This window comes from Staurois parvus, unplaced genomic scaffold (assembly GCF_062004578.1).
Source record: "Staurois parvus isolate SC_StPar_1 unplaced genomic scaffold, SC_StPar_1.0 ptg000091l, whole genome shotgun sequence".
Classification (NCBI taxonomy): Eukaryota; Metazoa; Chordata; class Amphibia; order Anura; family Ranidae; genus Staurois; species Staurois parvus.
The window spans coordinates 7,277,808-7,300,000 of NW_028317887.1; the positions used below are offsets into that span (position 1 = coordinate 7,277,808).

The 22,193-nt window shown below is 39.6% G+C and overlaps 1 protein-coding gene across 1 annotated transcript in view; it reads left to right on the plus strand.

Annotated features, from left to right (window-relative positions):
- The window catches only part of WRN (WRN RecQ like helicase), a 139,848-nt gene extending 118,067 nt beyond the window's left edge, over window positions 1-21,781 (plus strand). The window contains exons 23-29 of the mRNA XM_089670601.1: window positions 10,719-10,889; window positions 11,578-11,675; window positions 13,874-13,949; window positions 14,467-14,540; window positions 16,156-16,222; window positions 17,344-17,456; window positions 21,649-21,781. Coding sequence (XP_089526727.1) covers window positions 10,719-10,889; window positions 11,578-11,675; window positions 13,874-13,949; window positions 14,467-14,540; window positions 16,156-16,222; window positions 17,344-17,456; window positions 21,649-21,769 — 720 coding nt within the window. The 3' untranslated portion in view covers window positions 21,770-21,781. The remainder of the gene's footprint in view (window positions 1-10,718; window positions 10,890-11,577; window positions 11,676-13,873; window positions 13,950-14,466; window positions 14,541-16,155; window positions 16,223-17,343; window positions 17,457-21,648) is intronic.
- The last annotated feature ends 412 nt before the right edge of the window (window positions 21,782-22,193 follow it).

A 22,193-nucleotide genomic window follows, 5' to 3' on the forward strand; every position in this document is an offset into this window, starting at 1 on the left:
GTTCCTCAATGGGCAAGAAAGAAAATTGGATTTTAAGATTTACTGTAAATTCTTTTTCTTGGAGTCTGTTGAGGGACATAGGTTCCACCCCACTGTTATTATGATAATGCTTTTGGTACTACTTTGCTACAAAACTGGGGCATGCAGGGAGTAGGAAAGTTTATCCTGGGGTGGCTTACATTTTTTTTATTTGTTTGATCCTCCTGTAGGCAGCTGTATAACCTGACTGTACTAGACTTTTCGTGTCCCTCAATAGACTCCAATAAAATACTTTTATGGTACATAAGTACAAAAATCCTATTTGACAGTGCTTTCATATAGAGTCCTTGGCCCTATAAAAGCTATAACTTCAGCAACTCATAGCTTACACAAGACTGTCCGTTTACTCCTGGCTGCTGATTGGAGCAATGAGATAATAAACAGAAGGTATATTAATGCTTTAAAAAGCACATAATCACTTTAAGGATTTTGAGGTGTTGGGACTAAAGTGGTAAATAAATTATTGTTGCTGTATTTGTATTATTCGATGCACGCAGGTCTGCCTCTGCCCCTAAAGTCCAGGATCACTTTGTAAATCGGCCCTCAACTTCATTTGAAATGACATGGGTTGCTGCAATGCCTCCTACTACCCTTTCCATTGTTCAGTGAAGAAACTATAACTGACATGTGAGACTTTCTCAAATAGTCAGAGGTGTGACAGAGCTAGGACCTAGACTGTCGAGTCTTCTCAGGTGAAAATAAAATTTCACTAATAACAAATGTACCTACAAATACCTTGTGGTCTCTGCTCATTATTTAATAAAATTAGGCAAATATGACAGGTTCACCTTAAAGGTGTACATAGACCAGTAATAATTGGTTTCATTTTGTACATGTGTTTGATATTACATCCAAGTAGAATCAAAAATGTTTGGCTTTTACAATCGCTTTTAATCAATTTTGTAAGGTTGAATCAAAAAGAAAGATATTACAATCGGCAAAAATGGTCATTTTTCACGGGAGTATAAGATAGGATTTTTTTTTTTTTTCAGTTCAGTCTTTTGCAGCATGGAAAATTGACTGAATGATTATTTCTAAAGAATAAATATTTGAATTTTGGTTTTAAATCTTTCCAATCTGAATTTCAATACAATTTGGAAAACAGCTCTTGTGTGTGATTAGAAGTGGAAAAAATTATCCTAAATGCAATCAAAACTGCTTATTGAATGAAACACTATCAGAGCTTTAACCACCACATTGATGCATAAAAGATGGGAATAGGTATTAAAAACAATGGAGCTGATTTACTAAAACTGGAGAGTACAAAATCTGGTGCAGCTCTTCATAGAAACCAATTGGCTTCCAAGTTGTTTTTTCAAAGCTTTATTGAACAAGCTGAAGTTAGAAGCGGATTGTCTACCACGCATAGCTGCACCAGATTTTGCACTCTGAACCTTTTAGAAGTACTCCATTGTTTCTGTCGCAAGTGCACTAATACAGCTACAATTAGCTCCAGTTTTAGTAAATTAACCCCAGTGTTTCCAAAATACACTATGGCCCATTCACGCTGAATTTTCATGTGCATAACTTACTCATGCTGGTGTATGTTATAATATGTGCTGCATTGTGTTAACACGCATTGCAGAACTTTTTTTTTTTTTTTAACTTCCCAGTGTATTTCTAATTGCAACATCATGTTGTAATGTGTTACAGAAAGCTGGGATATGCTGTACAAAAATGCAACATGTCCTGCCTCTTTTCAACATGTTCGTTGGCTGAACTGAAACAATAGGACATAGGACAAAATCCCTTGTTCTTTCCAGGAGTCTGTGTTCAACAATGCAGCCCAATGCAGTTGATGTAAATGGACCCTAAATCCTTCATGGGTGTAGGAGTTGGATGCACTGATATTTTTATCCTCTTTCTTTCTTGAAAATATATACCCAAGAAAAATGAAATACACTGCTGCTTACCAGTCCCTGATGTGATGACTGCATTAGTTTTCTTTTTGTTTTGACTAACAACATTTTCTTCAATTTCAAAATATTTATTGTTGATCTTGTCAGAAATCTGGTGGCTTTGTAACTTCTTGTCCTCTGAACTGAAAACCTTAACAATATTGTCAGCCTTTCCACCTATCTTCTGTAAACTACAATGCAACTTCCCTATGTGTAATGAGGCTACAGGGAAAGGTGTTTGTAGCTCAAATCATAAAAGCGTCTTAGCGTGACAACACTGCTTGTTCATAGGTTCAGGAGTGATCACTGCCACCCAAGAACAGGAGGTGTTGAATTCATCTGTTAGTAACACTCCGGTCACACTGATCCCGACTTTGAAATCGTGCGACTTACAGTGAAGTTGCACAGTTTCAAAGTCAGATGACATGCCGATTTGAGGTGTGATTTGCAAGCCACAGATGTCTATGTAAATTTCACCAAAAGTAGTGCATGCACTGCTTTAGAAAGTCGGAGCCGCACCGGTATGATCACTGGACAATCACTGCGGACAATAGAGTGCGACTTGCCATGCGATTTGCAAGTCGTATGGCCTGCAAATTACAAGCCAAGTCGCACCCAGTGTGACCAGGGACTCGATGTTACAACGTACTACAGAGGGCAGTTACTTTTTGTTGACCTTTGGAGCCCCACATTTGGTAGCAGCCAAACAGAAATCTGGTAGTAACTTATGGTTGTGAATTAATAGGCTGATAACATTAAACAGGTTTTGCATTAAGCATCATATCAATTATCTCTTGATTTGCACAGTTACTGCACCTTAAGCATATATAAATGATAACAGTATCTCTTTTAAAATAATTTGTGTTGTTGGTTTACCTGTCTTTTTGCCTTATGTAAACAAATTGATGTAATATGTCTTTCCCTAAATTGCAATATATAAATCTTTAAAAAGCCTTTTTTGTCTGTATATTTAAAATAATTTACCTGATGAAATGATTATTTTTGTTTTTCATACACCTGTACATTTTATCCCTCATGATAACTAGCTGCAGATGGGCTTTCAGGCATTCCCAAAATAGATCACAGGAGGGGATCAGGTTTCGTCTATTATTTGAAAAACTAGTCAGTCTGGTGAAGTGAAAGTTCTCCTGGGAACTTTCGAATTAGGAAGTTGCCATTGATGAAATTTTATACTGCCTTTGTTAAGATGAAAGATAAAGACATCTCCAGAAAGGAAACCTCTAAAGTAAAAAAAAAAAAAAGAAATAGGTGGTTTGTCATGTCTGATCACATTTAATGAGATGTTTCTCAAATCAGTCTGCAAAGGCAGCAATCATAACTGATTTGTAGTTTGCAATGTTTTCTGCTTTTAATGCTAAGATATCACTTTCACTTAATTATTAGTCAGTGTTCCTGTTAATAAACCACTGATTGTTAGTGTATACTTTAGATCAAAACACAGTTTTAGGGCTTGTTCAGACGCAAAATCAGCTGCATTGTAAAAGCGCAACAAATATATCTGAACCTGTCAGGAACTGAAACTGATTTTACAGCATGAATGAAAGCCTTATTTATCTGTGAAGAAAAATGGAGGTATCTGTCAGAAACAGCGTGGGTTAGTGCTGGCTTAGATGTTGGTGATTTAACCATTTGAATACAGGGCAATTTTACACCTTCCTGCCCAGGCCATTTTTCAGGTTTCAGCGCTCTCACACTTTGAATGACAATTGCGCAGTCATACAACATTGTACCCAAACTAAAATTTTATCATTTTCTTCACACAACTAGAGCTTTCTTTTGGTGGTATTTAATCACCACCGGGGTTTTTATTTTTTGCTAAATTATCAAAAAAAGATCAAAAATTTTGCAAATAAATAATTCTGTATTCTGCTACATGTCTTTGGTGAAAATAACCCAAATTAGGATGTATTTTTTAGTCTGTAGGAAAGTTATAGAGTTCACAAACTATGGTATAGATCTGAAAATTGATCAATCCTGAAGTACTGACGGCCAATCTAATTTCTTGAGGTCCAAGAATGTCAGAACAGTACAGATATCCCCCAAATGACCCATTTTTGCAGAGTAGACAGTCCGACGTACTTCATAAGAGGCATGGCGAGTTTTTTTAAGTTGTATTTTTTTTGTCATAATTTTTCGGAAAATGAAAAAATGCAAAAAATTATTTTCACTATTTTTTTTTTTTACATACTGTCACCAGTGCAGTACAGCGTCTTCATATAACTGGCATGGCGATGATCAGGGACACTGACTGGTGACAGTATGAAAAAAAATATATATATATATTTTTTTTATTATTTTAAATTTTTTATTACATTTTTTTTCTTTTTTTTAAGATTTTTTTTCATATTTCACTATGTCCAAAGTAGTACAATGTTACCATAGTAACATTGTACTACTTTGGGAAGTCATCAGTATTTTTTTTTTTTACACAATTTGCTTATAGCAAAGAATAACTTTGCTATAAGCAAGCATTTACCTGAATGACATCGATTCATTCAGGGTTTTTTTTTTTTTATTTGTGCTTAGCTGTGATTTGGCCACAGCTAATCACATGACATGTGCATGTGATTAGCTGTGACCATTCACAGCTAGACACTAGTATACAATGGATGGCATGAAGGAAGCCATCCATTGGCTTCCAATGGATGGCATGAATGAAGCCATCCATTGTATACAACTGCCATGTGACCTGCTGTGATTGGTCACAGCAGGTCACATGGTACCGGCAACGGGGCCGATACTCAGATCTGTCATCGGCCGTGTCCGAGGTACACGGCCGATCTGTCATCGAGGTACACGGCCGGTGACAGATCGCGCGGCTCTGTGCGGGAGGACGCCATTTGGCATCCAACCCGGAAATGCAGTACATTTTGCCAGCCGCCTTTTGGCTATTGGCCGGGTGTGTACTGGTTAAATAAAATGACTCTCATGCTTTTTTTTTTTTTTTCTTTAGTTCAGTTCAGGATCACATGAATGTAACCTTACACAGAATATAAGATGTGATCTGAGTCCAAATCAGTTTAAAAAACAGTGGTTGATCATGCGGGAAAGATATTCCCTCTCATAGGTATACTATTAGAAATCTTAATATTAGAATATCCATAAGATGGCAAACATGGTTTGTTGTAAATGTGGTAATCAACAAGAGATGAAGAAGATGAGATTTTGCCCTTGTCCAATGCATTACAAGTAACTCTTCCTCAGGGCTGAGATGAAACTTCATGATTTACAATAGCAAAAAAAAAAAAAAGTATTTGAACCCCTTAGAGTTAAAGGTTTCTGAGGTAATTTGCCATAAAATGTGATTGATCTTTATCTAAGTCACAACAGTACATACAATGTGCTTAAGCTGATAAAACACACAAACAATTCCAATTTCCCACGTCTTAATTTAACAAACCCATTAAACATTCTTAGTGCTGGAAGAAAAAGTAAGTGAGCCCATACACTAATTACTTAGGCGAAAGTTAATTGGAGTCCGTAGTTTGCACACCTGCCGTCCAATTAGCCCTGGTTCATACTGATGCGTTCCAGAATGCATAGGTTCACATGTCAAGGGAGATAACATGGCTTTTAATGGAGGTCATTCACAACTATGCGTTCCAAACACAATACGATTTCCAAAAGGGTCCTGTGTATGTTTGATGCGATGTGGTGTGTTTTTGAGCCCCATAGACTTGAATGGAAACAGCAGTGAAAACGCATAAGTGTTCAAAGGCAATGTAATTTCAGTGCGAGATGCACATATTTCTAATGTGACAAAATTAACCAGAACAAAAATCATAGCTGTGTAAAATTGTAGCAGAATCGCACCGCAACTGCTCCTGAAATCCACTTGAAAATGCATAGAAATCGCACAGCGTCAGTGTAAAACAGGGCTTAAAGAGTAACGCACTTTTGTTGAGAAAAAAAAACCCAAAACATTCTTCTCTGAGTGATCTATGTACATTGCAAGAATTTTAACAGACTTTGTTAAAAGTCAGATTTCTACCTTCTGTTATTCTGAAGAATTAGATGTTTGTCTGTGTCCATGTGTATGGGAGTGACTAATTAATTGTCAATCAGCTGCTGCACCTTTAGGGCACTAATGTGGAAAATTGCAGGGTCTGCATCCCTTTTAGATGTGATTCCCCATAGGAAGTATTTTACCAAAAATGATATTTTTTGTTGCGGAAGATGCAAAAAATCTGACTTGTATCTTAGTGCAGACTTCTGGGAAAATCAGTAGGCCAATTGCACAAGCAAGAAATGAAATTTTCAGGGGGCGTTCTGTACATACTCTGCTTACAGAACACCTCCAGGTAGCTATATTGTATTGCATTTTACAGAAAATTACAGCACTGCAGATTGAAAAGGAAAGGTAATTTTTAATAACATTCAATGATAATAAGAATTGAGTCGCAATTGTAAATGCTATGTTAGTTTTTTTTTTTTTTTTTATTTGCGAATTGTTTTCCCCACAAAAGTGGAGTTACCCTTTAAAGAAATGAGTTTGTTTGAAGTGTTGTTTAGAGCTACTTTGAGTGATAAGAAACTAAAAAAATTTAAGATTGCTGTTCATAAGAAGCGTCATCTGCTGTGAACCATGCCTTGCAAAAAGGAGCTCGCTGGAGACGTACGCTCATAAGTAGTTGATCTGCATAATGCTGGAAAGGGATTCAGAGCAATCTCTAAGACTTTGGGCATCCATTAGTTGGCAGTTAGACAAATTGTCTGTAAATGGAGACAGTTTAGTGCTATGGCTACTCTTCCTACAAGTAGGCACCCAGCCAAGATGACTCCTAAGGCACAATGTAGAATCCTCAGTGAGATAAAGAAGAACCCATGAGTAACAACTAGAGACTTGAAGACATCACTGGAACTGGCAAACGTACCTATTTAAGTCTACCATACGTAATTCTTTAAACAGGCAGAGGAAGTCTGCTGCTCTCCAAAAAAACATTGCTGCTCGACTGGAGCTCGTCAAACAGCACCTTGGCAAACCACAACAGTAGTGGAAAAATGTTTTGTGTACTAATAAAACAAAAATTTAATTGAATTCGGGAAGAATACTCAGCACAATGTATGGTGTAAAAAGGTTACAGCTTACCAACATCAAAATATCATACCAACTGCGAAGTATGGTGGAGGGGGAACTTCATGATCTGAGCTTGCTTCACTGCCTCAAGGCCTGGACCATTTACCACCATTGAGGTGAAAATTCGTTACCAAGTTTACCAAAATATCCTACAGAATATTGTCAGGGTGGCTGTCTGCCAGCTGAAGCTTAGTAAGAGTTGGGTGATGCAGCAGGACAATTACCCTAAGCACTGAAGTAAATGCACCACAGAATGGCTTCTGAAAAAGAAATGCACCTTTTGGAGTGACCCAGTCAGAGCCCAGACCCCAACCCCATAACCATGAGAGCCATTTACGCCAGGCAGCCTACAAATGTTTCTGAGCTGAAGCAATTTTGTAAAGAGGAATGGTCAAAATTGCTCCTGAATGTTGTGCAGATCTGATCCAGAACTACCGGAAGCACTTGCTCGAAGTAATTGCTGACAAAGGAGGTTTGACCAGTTATTAACGTCAAGGGTTCACTTAATTTTTTTCCACCATTACTGTGAATGTTAATGGGTGTGTTCAATAGAGACACAAGAAATTAGAATGGTTTGTGTGTTATCAGCTTAGACACTTAGTTTGTGACTATTGTTGTGACTTAGCTGAAGAGAAGAAGAAAGAAAACCAGTTAATTCCAAGGGGTTCACATACTTTTTATTGCCACTGTATATGTTGATATACAATAAGATAAATGCCATGGACATAGTTAAGTGTAATCATCCAAAACAATGAATTGCAAAAAACCCTAAAACTTACTGTAAATCAACAGTGAAGCACTGTATGATGACGGTATGTAGTGGCTATCTTGGAAAGCCATGGTAACCGGTAGAGAGCCGGGGGCAAGTTCTGACTTTGAGTCCTAATGAAAGACTGTCCACCAGGGCCCAGTGCCTTGGGGCAGGGTGGCACTGTTTAGATGGGGAGACTTTTGGGTGTTCATTTTTGTTCATACTTGCTGCCATCACTGGGTGGCAACAGCACTTTTATTCTTCCCTCTTGATGCAGTGCATACTAGCTAGTAGGACACACATTCACACTTGTTGGGAACACATTGCCCCTGGGTCCCAAGTAAGCTGTTTACACCCACAGTGAATCTAGCAGTGACCCACTTTAACAGGAACACTATTAGCAGGGCTGTTCTTTCTCAGAGAATAGGTGCAGGTACTGTCCTCTTGTATCCACCCCCTACCCACCTCCAAGCACTGTCCCATAGTTCCACCCTCTACCCACCTACCAGTACTGCCCCTGTTTGAAAAAATAGAACCAAGTATGAGTTTGTGTGAAGTAGTTTGCAAGGAATTTGTTAATGATAATAAGAAAAGCAGAATAGATCCCCTACAGTCAGCAACAATATCCCCTCAAAGTAGCAATAGATCCCCAGAGGCAAAATGCCCACCCCAGCAACAACAGATCTCTCCCGCTACAATAGATCCCCTGCGACAATATACCCCCTAACAGCAACAGATCCACCGCAGGAACAATAGACCCCTACCAGCAACACTAGATCTCCTAGCAGCCAGCATTAAAAGACCACTCCCTCAACAGTAGATCCCCCCCAGCAACTATAGATGCCTCCCTCAACAATAGATCCCCTTAGCAGCCAGCATCAATGGACCCTCCAGCACCCCTTGCCATTACATACATTCAGTGCTGGAGGTACCGGAACTGCGTTCCTGCTGAAGAAAAGTGCTGACTGTTAGACATTTTGAGGGCATACTTATAAATATTTTCACACTATCGCCCTTTAAAAAAATAAATGCATCTTAGTAAAAATGTGCATAAAAAAAGTGCAAATAGTGCAAGTCTCTAAAAACATAAGCACTGGTTTCTCACCTGTGTGGCTTTGAAGTCATGCTACTTCAAGTGCAATTTCAATGCTGACTATCAGTGTGATCTTATTTGGGGCTTGAGGACATCTGTTGGACTTCATTTAACAGATGACAATGCAAGTCGCACAGAAATCGTGCAGGAACCCTTTTCAAAGTTGCTGCAACATGAGTCAACTTTGAATTGTTCCATTGCCATAAATGGGGTGCGACTTTTCATGTGATGTGACAGTTCAAAGTCACATGACAAGTCGCACTGGTGTGAACCAGGCCTAAAAGTGTTTAGTGAATATAGTCCAGTCTTAAAAAAGAAAAAGGTATCCATGTAAAGAATCTTCAGTAAAATGAGAGCAGTAATTGTAACTTTTTTTTCTTTATATTCCACTGCTGTGAAAATGCACTTTCAGAAATGGTGTATCCTCTTTTCCCCAAGACCAAACAAATCACCAATGTATAACATCGTTTTCCACCTTGTGTGTGCCAGAATAACTCACCAGAATCTATAAATTTAAGCATATTCAAGCCTCAAATTATTTGTCCTTTTCCAATTCAACTGTCTAAATATGGCTCTACACATATTACTTCTCAATGGCAATATTCTCCAGAAAAGTTAAAAGAAAACTGCTAGTAATGTGATGTCCTTTAAAAAAGGGTTAAAACAACCAAATTGCACTCACATTTTAATCATAAAAAACAGCACAAATCAATGTCCCAACTCTACCATCTCTTAACTGATTCTTTATCTTCATTTCCCTTTACCGTACCAGAAATGCGCACACCATTCCAATATGGTTTACAGGCAGGCTGCTCCAAGAATCACTACAACTCAGCCCCAGGGGCATAAACATCTCTGCGTTCAGGTAGTGGTAGCAGTAATAAACTGCAAAAAAAAATATATTATCCCTGTAAAATAAGGTCATAATGTGCTAGTATGCTTCGCATACTAGCACATTATGAAAGAGTTACCTTTGAATGAAGCCCTACAGCGGTGCCTTGTCACTGCTGACCAGGGCTTCCATCTTCACCCGGTCTTGCTTCTGGGTTACTGGGCTCTGGACACTAGATAGGCCGAGCTGAGATGACGTCACTCCCATGCGTGCACACAGGAGTCTTGGCCGCTGCACAGAGCTCTGAAGGAATGGCAAGTGTATGATGTTCCTTCAGAGCACATGTGCCAGTGACGTCATTGGATGAAGGGACACTGAATATCTCCTAAATGGTGCATGTATAGGAGATAATCCTTGTAGCTACATCTAAGCTTTATTATAATCTTACCTGTAGGTACAAGTGTTCAGTGGGAGTTTACTCCCACTTTAAGCCGACCATAGATGGTGTTGAACCACCCAAGATTCGATAAATGTATGGGCAGGCTCATTGTACCAAAGTCGATGGATTTGACTTGAGTACAACCAGCATGTCGAATTGTTAGGATGAGATTATTGCCAGCAGCTATAGCTACTAGCGATAATCACAGTGTTCTCCCGGCAGGGACGGCTGTGGTCGCAGGAAAGAAAATGGCATCATCAGTGGCCTGCCTTACAGACTCACAGACAGCATGAATAGACTCTTCACAACATGCATCATCCAGTGGACATTATCAAGGGATGCATTGTTTCTGCTTAGAAACCATATGTGTGTAAATGTATTCCTATAGGTCTAAACGGGAATATCTGCTTCCCAATACATGATCGCTATGTTTTCATAGATCCATGTATAAGCGTTGGTTATGCTGTAAACCCTTTTTTTTTTTTTTTTTTTTTTTGTTACACACTTGATAAACAGGTATGAGATGTTTTCTTTGCTGTAATTTAATGTTTTTATTTTGCAATCATAGAATTCTCAGCGTTTACCAGATCGATATCGCTGCCATCCTCTGTTTGGTAAGGGAAAATCTCAGACTGAGGTTTTCTGGAAGACATTGGCACGGGTATTGATCACTGAAGGCTATCTTCAAGAGTCCTCCGGTCACAACAAGTTTTCAACTACATGTGGTCTTACAAACAAGGTAAAACTTTAACAAAGAAATGTAAATTTTTACAGTATGCAGTTCTTGATGGGGAAAAAATACATTCAGTCCTTTGTCCCATCTTCTAAGTTGCCCAGAAAGGCTAGCTACAATGTCAGACAGTTTGCCCCTTTTGGTGCACAATCGCCCGACAGCAAGCAAGGTAGATGGCTACATTGCTAGGAAGCACTTGTCTCAGGTTCTGTCTCCCCAGGCAAGCCACCAGCAACAGGAATGCAGGGGAAGGTGAGGCGCATCAGCGTTACCTCTCTCTGCATTCCTCATGCTGATGCCTGCCACTTAGGGCCACAAGCCCAACTTATATTCTATTAACTCAGGGGGCGAATGCTCCCAGGGAAATCATTGAGGACCCTTCTACAAGAGCATTTTGCTTTCCAAAACTGTGTCTGAGAAGATGTTTGGGAGCACCTAAACTAATGAAAACGCTCTATCTGTTGTGGTATGTTTGATTACTCGAGTGGAAGCAGTTCAGGTTTTCAAAGTAACATTCCTCAGGTGTAAATTAATTGCTGCATTTGGATGACAGATTTGGTTATCTTTAAAGCAATTTATAATGGAGAGTAGATATCGATATTGATAATCTTATAATTTTCAACTGTTCATACGGTCAGCACTAAGTTCTATTAGTGATTTTAAGTTCTTTGATTTTTTTTTTTGTAATTAACAGAGTAGAAACTGGATGAGTAAAGCCATGAATGAGTCCTGCCCAACCCTGCTTCTGCAACCAACTGAGCAGTTGTATCCTCAAAAACTGCCTGCTGTAAGGTAACTTGTCACTGAAGAGCTAATATCGTAATGTTATTTTTTTACAACACTGCAGATAAATGCAGGTAGCTCGTTGTTTTTATATAAGGGTGGTTTGATATCAGAATCACTTCACCAGAAACAAAAGAAGGGAAACATGAATGGTTTTAAGGAGAATTTTAAATGTATCTTAAAAGGGAAACATAATGATTTTGAGAAGCATGCCTAATATATGAATAAGGGAAGGAGTCCAACTACTGGTCCTCTAAAGCGAATATCCTCTTCAGTATTTCAAAGCTGTAAAGAGAATAAGTTGTGCATACTTTAAAATCTGTATGCCAATAGATACACACTTTTAATTAGTACATAATGCATTACCTTAAAACTTTATAACGCCTCCATCTCTAACGATAACTTTCTGTTCATTCCAGTATGCTTCATATTTTTTCAGACTTTGCTGTGTAGAGAGGGTTGAGGATTGGAATAGATGTGTTTCTGTCAATAGAGTAACCCATACCCTGTAAGAGTATTGCTAGGGTACAAATGTGATTACATCTCTTTACTAGAGGTTTGACTGCTTTTTGGTAGGTTTTTTTTTTTTTTTGCTTTTTCAGCACACTGAAATTAATGTGATGCTATAAGATCCTTCTTTTTTTTTTTTATAAAAATTGAACCCACTGACTGCGATCCACCTGGAAAAATACTTTCCTTCCTGTTCCCACAATCATCACTGAGTGGCCTTTGCAAGGAAATCACCCCAGTTAGGTCCTTTACTACACACAGTATGTGCATTCATTCATTCCTATAGATGAGTGGTAAACTGCTGCACAGGTGGAGCTCACTATGACTATTGATCATTTTTTGGAATCAGTGACGCAGCATCATATGTGCACAGTAGGAAGAATACCTGGTCAAGAAGTTTTTCTTGCAAAGGTTGTGCAGCACAGAGCAGAAATGCAGAGTGATTATTGTGGTAGAGGAAAGGAAGGTATTTTACCAGGAAGGCTGGAGCGAGGGGGTTTACTTAAAAAGCAATTGTACTAAAAAAAGGCAATAAATAGTTTTGAGATTTCTATGTAGAAGTTGCTTGGTGATCCACTTGCAATTTATTTTTCCAGTTATGAAAGCTCCATTTAGACAAAGTGAGCAATGTCTTTACTGTTTTTTTTTCACTTAACCACTTGCCCTCCAGAGAATGTATCCTCCTTCCTGACCAGGTCATTGTTTGCGATACGGCGCTGCTTTACTTTAACTCACAATTGCGCTGTCTTGCAACGCTGCACCCTAATTAATTTTCCATCCTTTTTTTCCCATAGATAGAGCTTTCTTTCGGTGGTATTTGATCGCCTGTAGGTTTTTTATTTTTTGGGCTTTAAAAAAAAAAAAAGACAGACAATTGTGAGAAAAAAAAAACAATATTTTTGCCTTTTTGCTATTAAACATATCCAATCAAAAATTAAAAAAATCAAATTTCGTCCTAAATTTAGGCCAAAATGTATTCTGCTACATGTCTTTGCTAAAAAAAAAATCCCAGTACGTGTAAATTAATTGGTTTACGTGAAAGGTATAGCATTTACAAATGGCAGTATATATAGTGGAATTTTATTTTTACTAGTAATGGCGGCGATCAGCGACTTATAGCGGGACTGCGGCAGGCATTCTGACATTGGGGGGTACTGACTTGGTGTCACTGACATCCCCAGTGACACCAATGCAGTGATCAGTGCTAAAAAAAAAAGCACTGACACTGTACTAATGGCACTGGGAAGGAAGGGGTTAACATCTGGGGCGATCAAAGGGTTAACGGTGTGCTGTGTGTGCTTTTACTATGAGACTGTGTCTGTGCATTCCACTGTAAGCACACTGCTTTGTATGGCTCTGCTGGACAGGGGAGAGAACGGTATTGTTTTCATACAGTTCTCTCCCCTGTTGGTAATACTCGGCGATCACCGGATGCCAGCGAGTAAACACCGGCCAGGACCCGGTGATTGACAGCCGATGCCGCGAATGGTGGCGTGGGTACGGAGCGTGCCCCCTACCCGGAAATGCAAAATCACGTATATATACTTGATTTCGCGCACCCCTGCCACCCTGTAGCTGTGTTTCTGCTATAGGGTGGCAGGAAAGTGGTTAATTATAGGTTTTTGTTTTGTTTTTCTCTGAGAATATTGTTTTAAATTTAAAATGCAAACGCCTTTAACTACTGCATTTTTGAACAGTTTGCAGCCTTCCTCTCCTGTGGTCATTCAACCGTCGCCTCATAGGAAAACAAGTAAACCTGTTGCTGACCTTCAGGTTAGTTTTAGTCTAACAATGACTTAGCTAGTTTAAATGGCTAAGTAACTTTTTAAACAATATATTGTATAAGTGATATAAAAAGTAAATCAGGCAAATGTACGTTTTGTTCCTGGCTTTTTGGATGGGACATTATATGCTTAATTTTCTACACACCGTAGGTTTCTGTAAAAGTTGGTTTGCATATTGTTGTACTTAGAAAATGTATGTGTGTTGACCAATCAGACTGCTTCCTTGTCTTTATTTAAAGTAGATATTCTTCAAAAAGTAATCCCTTTTCCCTTCAGGGGAACTCTGGACTCATTGTAGATTTGTGATGATGTGTCAAGGGGAGTGATCCTTGCGTTAACACTCAGACACTTACCCCAAAACAGGCATGTGCATGCCATGCCCCATAGCATGTACCTTCTAAAGAAAGTCAGCAATGTCCATGTTTTGTCTGACTGTTGGGTTTTACCTTTTTTGTTTGTGTAGTGGCAAATAGAAGATCATTGTATGCAATTGCATGTATTTACAGACATTTTCACTAAGAAGCAAATTCTCCTACCAAGAGACTGAGAAGCTTCCTAAAGTGGAATCCTCTAAAACCAGGTTCTCCTTTTTTTTTTTTCCATTTACAATTTAGAAAACATGCATTATAGTGAGTTTTGAAGATTTTGATTGTCAATAATCGACCCCTCCTTCTCCCCCCGTGTACAAAAACATTGCAATTCCCTCCTTAAAAAAATCATATGGAGAAAAGTAAAAAAAATATTCTTACTGTACTTCTAACCATGGTACCTAAATGACATTATAATCCTTCTGGAAAGATCCTTGGCGCACAGATACACACTCTTGCACCTAGCTGGAGCCTTTTCTTGCAAGTATTCAGAAACTCCGGGTTCCCAAGATCTCACTGGAAGGATTGTGATGTCACTAAGCTTGTCTTTCTTAAGCTTGTGCCTCATTAAAATGTTGAAATGGAACTGCCTGCATGGGGATACATGGAACACCTGTGCATCCCAATACGAGTAAACATGGCCTCGCAGGGGCATACGCTGTAGTATGCCCTGTGTGAACAAGGCCTTGCTATATATATTTTTTTTTTGTTTATTACAAATTTATTTTTAATATTTTGTACAATTTTTGTTGGTGAGATATCAGAGGTCTAAGTAGATCCCGGATGTCTATTTTTGAGACCGAGAAAGGGACTTAAGACATAGAGTTCAGTCCCCTTCTCCACAGCCTCAGATGGATGCTTCAGTGAACACAGAAGCGATCGGTATGGATCTCTGTCTATGTTCATTCAAGTAAGGAAGAGGGCTGGTAAACATGTTCTCTCCAACCTGACACCAATCTCCCGCCCCAGCTGCAGCCAACGGCAGTGGGGGGAGAAAGCTGGCCATTAGCACTGCAGGAAGGGCACTACAGGAGAGAAGGGGGGGTGTATTTTGATTTTTTTTTTCTTCCTCTGTGGCTTGTTTGCAGCACCTAAAGCAAGCAGGAGGATAGGGGAGAGGAGTCAGAAACTGCAGGGAAGCCACAGTAGATCAGTGTTGTGGGCGGACAGCATCAGTGTGGGGTGGGGGTGTAGAGAGAATTCGTGCAGTGAGGAAGGGACAAATAAGAGTGGCAGGAGGGTGCATTGGTATGGATTGTCATACGCTGATCAGAGCTGTTGGTGAACATTTCTGCTATAAGTTCATGGTCACTGCATGGCCTGCTGAAGTGACCCTGAGCTTATAGCAGAAGGAGGAATGTCAGGTCCGTACGGCGCATGGACTTGGCCAGCTGGAAGCAGTGCTGTAGGTCTGTATGCCATATGGATCTGACAGGGAAAGGGTTAATGTTTGTGAAGCATATATTAGCATTGCTGCACCCCTTGCATTATCTTGGCATATAGCAGTGGCACATACAGCAAGGACACAGAAAAAACAATTGTTCTCTATGTTCCCTGTTCACACCACAACATTAGTATCACGTGTGGATTTTTTCTGTGCAGGATTCTTCACATGAAAACTGATATAAACTCATGTCTGCAAGTGAAATCTGCATTTCAATTTCCATCAGTTTTTCTGCACATATGGTGTGAATGAGGCCTAATACATGCCCTGAAAGACAGTTACTTGTAGACTGAAATAGTATACAGTGACAAGATCATGTTTACCCAAAATTGTTCATTTAAAAAGTAATTTTTTGTTCCTGTTATTTTTTTAATTTGGAGCAGTTTGGAGACTCAGCAGCCATGTAAGCCACCTGAACCCACAATTTCCGCAAAAGACCTGGAACTACAGGTTTGTTGTCTATACCGCCTGTAAATTTTATGAAGCACTTGCTTTTTAATTTTCCTAATTAGTCTGAGAGTATTGCATTAAAAGTAAAATAATACAATTCTATTTTGGCAAATGTTTTAGTTTTGGTAATATAGTGGTACTAAACCTGCTGCAGATATTTAAAGGGTATTAGACATGTGGTAAAGCAAAACTAAGCCCACTGATTTAACATTTTTCATGGCAAGGCATGCCATGAATGACAACTGTCCCAGTTATTTGTGCTCTCAACCAAACTGTCAAGCTATCAAATGGCTATTTTAACTGATCACATGTGCAGCACCTTGGCAACTGGAGATCAAACAGAGGCTATGATGGCAGCTTGTTTGACTGCAAAGGATAGGAGGGTTAGTTCTGCTTTAAGGTTGAGTGATTAATAATACAGCAATCTAGGAGGCCAAATTTTCAAGATAGCCTAGCTCATGGCCTTACTGTTTAGCAGGGCTAACTGGTAATCACAAAACTACTTCCATCTACAGACTGCATTCACATCTGAGCATCAATTTCACCAGAGAAGATCATGTACCTTTCTGTTAGTTGAGCTTCATGTTTGTCATGAGTGAAAATGCACATGTTTTCATGTTTTCTGTGAATACACACAGAAACATTCACTGCTGTGCACGTTCTGTGAATGTCTAAATGTGAATAAAGCCTCAATGAATATCCATTTAGATTACAGCATTGCATTCATAAGAATTTTGTCAGGAACTCTGTAGGAATATTTTATGCTTTAGTGTCCAAGGCCTGCATTCACATTATGACACTTTGATCAGTGTCATCTTGTATTTTCAAGTGGAATGGAAAATTACTGCATATGGCTTTAAATCTTCCAGCACTTGTACACTGCATTGCCCTCTCTGCAAATGTATGAATGGGGCTTAGGCCATTTATACCGCACAAATGGAAACCTAAGAATCATTGAAGAAATGTATTTATTTTAAACAGAAGATTCATAGCATTTTTCTTCTATAACAAAAGGTGATGTTTAGTACACACAGTGGGATGCCTATCTCTCCATGCACTTACTACACTCTATGAAAACTGTGTTTTCTTACAAAATAACAACTTGTGTTTATTTTTTACAGACTACACTATATGGCAAGCTTGTATCAGCTAGGCAGAAAATAGCCAGTGAGAAGGACATCCCACCAGCTGTGTTGGCTACTAACAAAGTGCTTGTGGACATGGCTAAAATGAGGTACAAAAAAATATTTCCTTCTATTTTTTTTGTATGCCTAACTACAAAATATTCATAGACCCTGCTAAAATAAGATTTTGGGATAGTATTTCTGAGATAAGTCAAAATTCTAAAATATCTCAGACATCTGAGATAATAGTTCAGAGCTCTGAGTTAATTATTTAGTATGTTAATACCTAATGGCATTTACTCAAGAGGTTTGGGGGAACCTTTGTAGTTTTTCTCTGAGAAAAGTGCATCCCACCAGGGGAAATACGTGCCTGCAGTCCCAATCCAGCAATCTTCACTTAGTGGCTCGTTTTGTCTAGGGGTATCCAGTACACTATTTGACTGAAAAGGAAACATATATTAGTGTAGGGTGACACATGGAGAGAGAAAATAAGTGCCATCGCAGGTGCATTGGCTAGGTTTTGCAATACATTTTTTGTAATAAAAATTACCTGTTCTCTGCCAAAAGGCCTAGTTCATGAGGCTTTGTGCAAAAAAATGCATAGGTGTCTTGACCCAGTGCAATGTCACACAGTTGGGTCCCAAACCCTTACTGCTTCCCCAGCACCCCCCAGGACGCCATTCCTAGGGGACACCTGACACCGTGGGCCCTCTGCCTTTCCGGGGCTAATTGCAGTGCACCTACTGCTAGTGCTCACAGCTTGGAATCATGTCATCCTTTGCTCTTAGAGTCTGTTCCATCCTCTGAGTCCTCTTTAGCTTTAGTGTTGGGCAATCCTCTCTCCTTTCACCTGAGGCTTTTACCAAGGTCATGCTAGACTTCATTATCCAAGTCACCCAGTTATTTGCTGACTCTAATCACAGAGGCCACAAGCTCTCAGGCAAATTCTCTATCTGAATTGCTCACAGTCTTAGTGGCTTGTGAGCTACCAGCCACAGAAAATCTGTCTGATTCTGAGTCACTCCAGTCCTTCACTAAAGAGCTCACCTTTAAGGATTCACAGGTTATTACTATTACTGGACATTTGCCCGCTCTCTCGAATGCCATGTCAAGGGCCCGAAGTTCATCTACAAGTCCCAGCACTCAGTCTCCCAAATTGGCAGAAAAGCCTTCCACTGCAGAAGGGTGTGCTCCCAATATACAGAGTTTAGGGACATTTGTTAACAGGAGGTGGTATCTCAAGGCTACAAACTGGAGGTTTGCTTTCTGCACTCAACGTATATTTTCTCACCTCCAACCTTCTTTTTTCACTGCAGAGATTAGCAGATTTTCATCAAGCCCCCTTGTGCCTTCTAGATGATCAGTTCCTTGGCAGAATTGTTCCAGGGGTTTCGCTCCAATCTGTTCATCGTTCCTAGGCCCAAAGGGGGTATTTGCCCAATTCTGGATCTCAAAGCTCTGAATGTCTTCATTCAAGCCCACAAATTCTACCAACCTATTAAACCTGTCATTGCCTTTCTTCAATAGGGAGACTTACAGGCTTCTATGGACATCAGAGATGCTTATCTACATGTTCCCATCATTCCAGTGCATTAGTGGTTCCTTCATTTTGCCTGCCCTAACCCTTTTTGGCCTTGCTCTTCAACCTCTCCTCTGCACCTCAGGTACTCGCCAAGCTGTTGACCCAATATTAGACTGATTCTGTGTAATGGCATCCTCATTTTGAGATGCTCTTCTTAAGAGAACAGTCGGTGTGGGCTCTGTCAGACAATGTGATGTTGATTGTTCAGATGTTATAGGGGTTTAAATGGATTCTGACCCTTCAGAAATTGTCGCTGGAACCAACTCATCATTTGGAGTTTCTGGGTCTAGTGCTGTACATAGCTCATGCCAGAGTGTTCTTCCACAGAAAAAACTTCAGACATTAAGGTCTCAGTTTGTCAGTTCCAGAGTCAGTAAAAATTGCCTGGTGTCACGCCAGACCTCTACAATGTAACATTCTGTCATTGTGGGAAAAGTTGATCCAGTCTCTGGACAGACTGATTTGTCTGTCATTGAAGACCAGTTTGTCTATGTTCTAGTTGCTCACAAATCTAGCTTTGGAGTCTGGCAAGTCCTTTGTTTCATGTCTTTTGGAAGATCCTCAGGCAGATGTGGCACTTCCGCCTGGCAGTACTAGGGTCGTTGGTTTGAATCCCAACCATGGCACCACCTGCCTGGAGTTTGCATGTTCTCCCTGTGCCTGCGTGGGTTTCCTCCGGGTACTCCGGTTTCCTTCCACGCTCCAAAGACCTGCTGGTAGGTTAATTGGATCCTGTCTAAATTGGCCCTAGTATGTGTATGTATGAATGTGAGTTAGGGACCTTAGATTTTAAACCCCTTAAGGTTTAGGGACTGATGTGAAAGTACCTGTAATAAATAAATAAATCTGGTAAGACTTCTGACAGATGCTCTGCACGCTCCATTGGATCATCAGGAATATTTGCATTGAACAGATTGGCCATTCTACTTCATGGTCAGTGGCTTTGATGGCATAGCTCTTGAATGGGTGGTTCTGAGGGACAGGGGTATATCTGAATCTGATTCTTACAATGCCAAAAACAAGGAAGTCTGCTTCTCATAAGGTCTACCATCAGACATTCTTCACTTGGTGTGAGTCTTGGGTTTCCCACCCCAGGAGTTTCTCAGTGGGACGAGTTTTCTCATTGTTGCAGTTGAGTCTGGAACGGTGTTTAGCTCTCAGCACTATCAAGGGTCAGGTTTCTGCTCTTTCTATTCAGTTGGAATGTTCACTCTATGATTAAAACCTTTGTACAGGGAGTACTGTTTGAATCCGTTAATGAAATTCCTCTCACCACTCTTGCCCACAAAGTAGTTTTTCCTGTAGCCATTACCTCTGCAAGGCAAGTGTCAGAACAGACGGTCTTATCCTTCAACGAGCCCCTTCTGGTTTTGCCTAAAGACATGGTGATGTTGAAGCCCAGGACTTTACTTGCAGGTAGTTTCTTCTTTTCACCTCAACCAGGATATTGTTTTCCCTTTCTTTCACAGCTCTGCTTTAGATGATCACCACCTGCCACCTACAGGAGTTGGACACCAGGTGCAGTCAAAAGCAAATGACACCCCCTGCTGCTGGACAAAACTTCCACCACAGCTGTGGATACTCAGTTACTAGGCTTGCATCTAGGAGTTAGGACATGGAATATTCCTCTTAAAAATCCTAAGATGCTTTGGTTTCTTGAAGCAACCCATTAGCTGCTTTTGCAATGGCCTGTCTCCTGGCCTTTTTTAAGCACATGAGGAGCAGCAGCTAGCTTTAAGCACAGTTAGGGGACAGATGTCAGCCTGAAAGTGGTGGTGGTTGTAGAGGATCCATGTCAGTGCCTTGTAGGGTCAACCATTACTATGCATTATTTGTGCAAGTGTATGCCATCAGGCATCGGGAACCATTATTATTAGCAACAGCACAGGGACCTGGTTTTCCCCTACAATATATGCATTTCTTTTTGTTAGTCATTCACAAGCTAACAAAATAGTAGATTTACAACCTAATAGGCTGGACTGCACAACACTAATATCTAGATTCCATTTAGAAGTCAGGAGTCTGTACTTTAAATACTCATTATGTCATAGTATATTTTCTAGGAGGCACACAAAGTCCACACCACAGAATTCTCTAGTTTGAGTGTAGTAAGAGAAGGTTTCAGTGTCTCTTAATGGCATTACTGCTGTCCTAGGACTGTGGCAAGATTTCACTCCCATGACCCACCAGATTTTGCTCTAGAGTTCTATATAATACTACAGGGTTGCAGAAAACATCTCACAAATTTCTTATTCTGAAAGTGGATTAAACTTTTCCACTCCACCCAAAACAGAGAAATCTGTTGTTGTTGAACTCGCTTGAGTAAATGCCTTGGGGTGACCACTTTCCAAAAAGGGGTCATTTAGTGGTATGCTTACTGTCCTGACACTTTTTTAATTCGTATGATTTATAACAAAAATAAAGGCAAACTATTTTTTTTCCCCCTTCAGAATGTTAGTTTTATCCTTTTTATATAGTAAAACAAATTATAAAACAGCAGGTACTAAATACCAGCAAAACAAAGTTCTAAATCTGTACCTAAAAAATTATATAAAAATCATTTAGGTACAGTATTGCATAACCAAGTCATTGTCAGTCAAACTATTACAGCACTGAAAAATGACCTGGCAATGAAGGGTTATTGCAGAATGGTACATTCTATATCTTGTTCGCTTGTGTTATGCTTAAATAGTGATGAATATTCTAAATTTTATTTGAAGACCAACAACAATTGAAAATATGAAGAAGCTTGATGGAGTTTCGGAAGCCAAAGCCAACATGTTGGCTCCTCTTGTGGAAGTAGTCAAGGAGTTCTGCTTAGCCAACAGTCTGAAGGTATAGTTTTATCTTTTTTCTTGTGATTTGATCTGGTCAAATATTCTAGTGAAATATAGTATAAGTCTATAGCTTAAAATGCTTTTTTTCTGTAGCTCAGTGGGTTATTATGGTTAAAAGTGGTTAAAAGTATTATGCATAGTCTTTATGGGCTTAAGAAAAGGGTGCCTAGCAGGCAATTCTGATGCCTGACATATACCTTGCAACTGCAGGTTCTTTCACTGAGCTGAATGACCAAACTTTGGTCTGATTCCGTTTGGCCCTAAAGTGTATGTGTACTGCCAACAAATTTCTCTTTTTGCGCCATCTTGTTCTGTAAATATAACCTTTAGTGCCCGGTCACACCAGTGCGAATTGAAATCGCATCTAGTGAATGTCAGTGTCTTAACATGTACGATTTGCTACAGCACGATTTCTAAAGTAGTTCTTG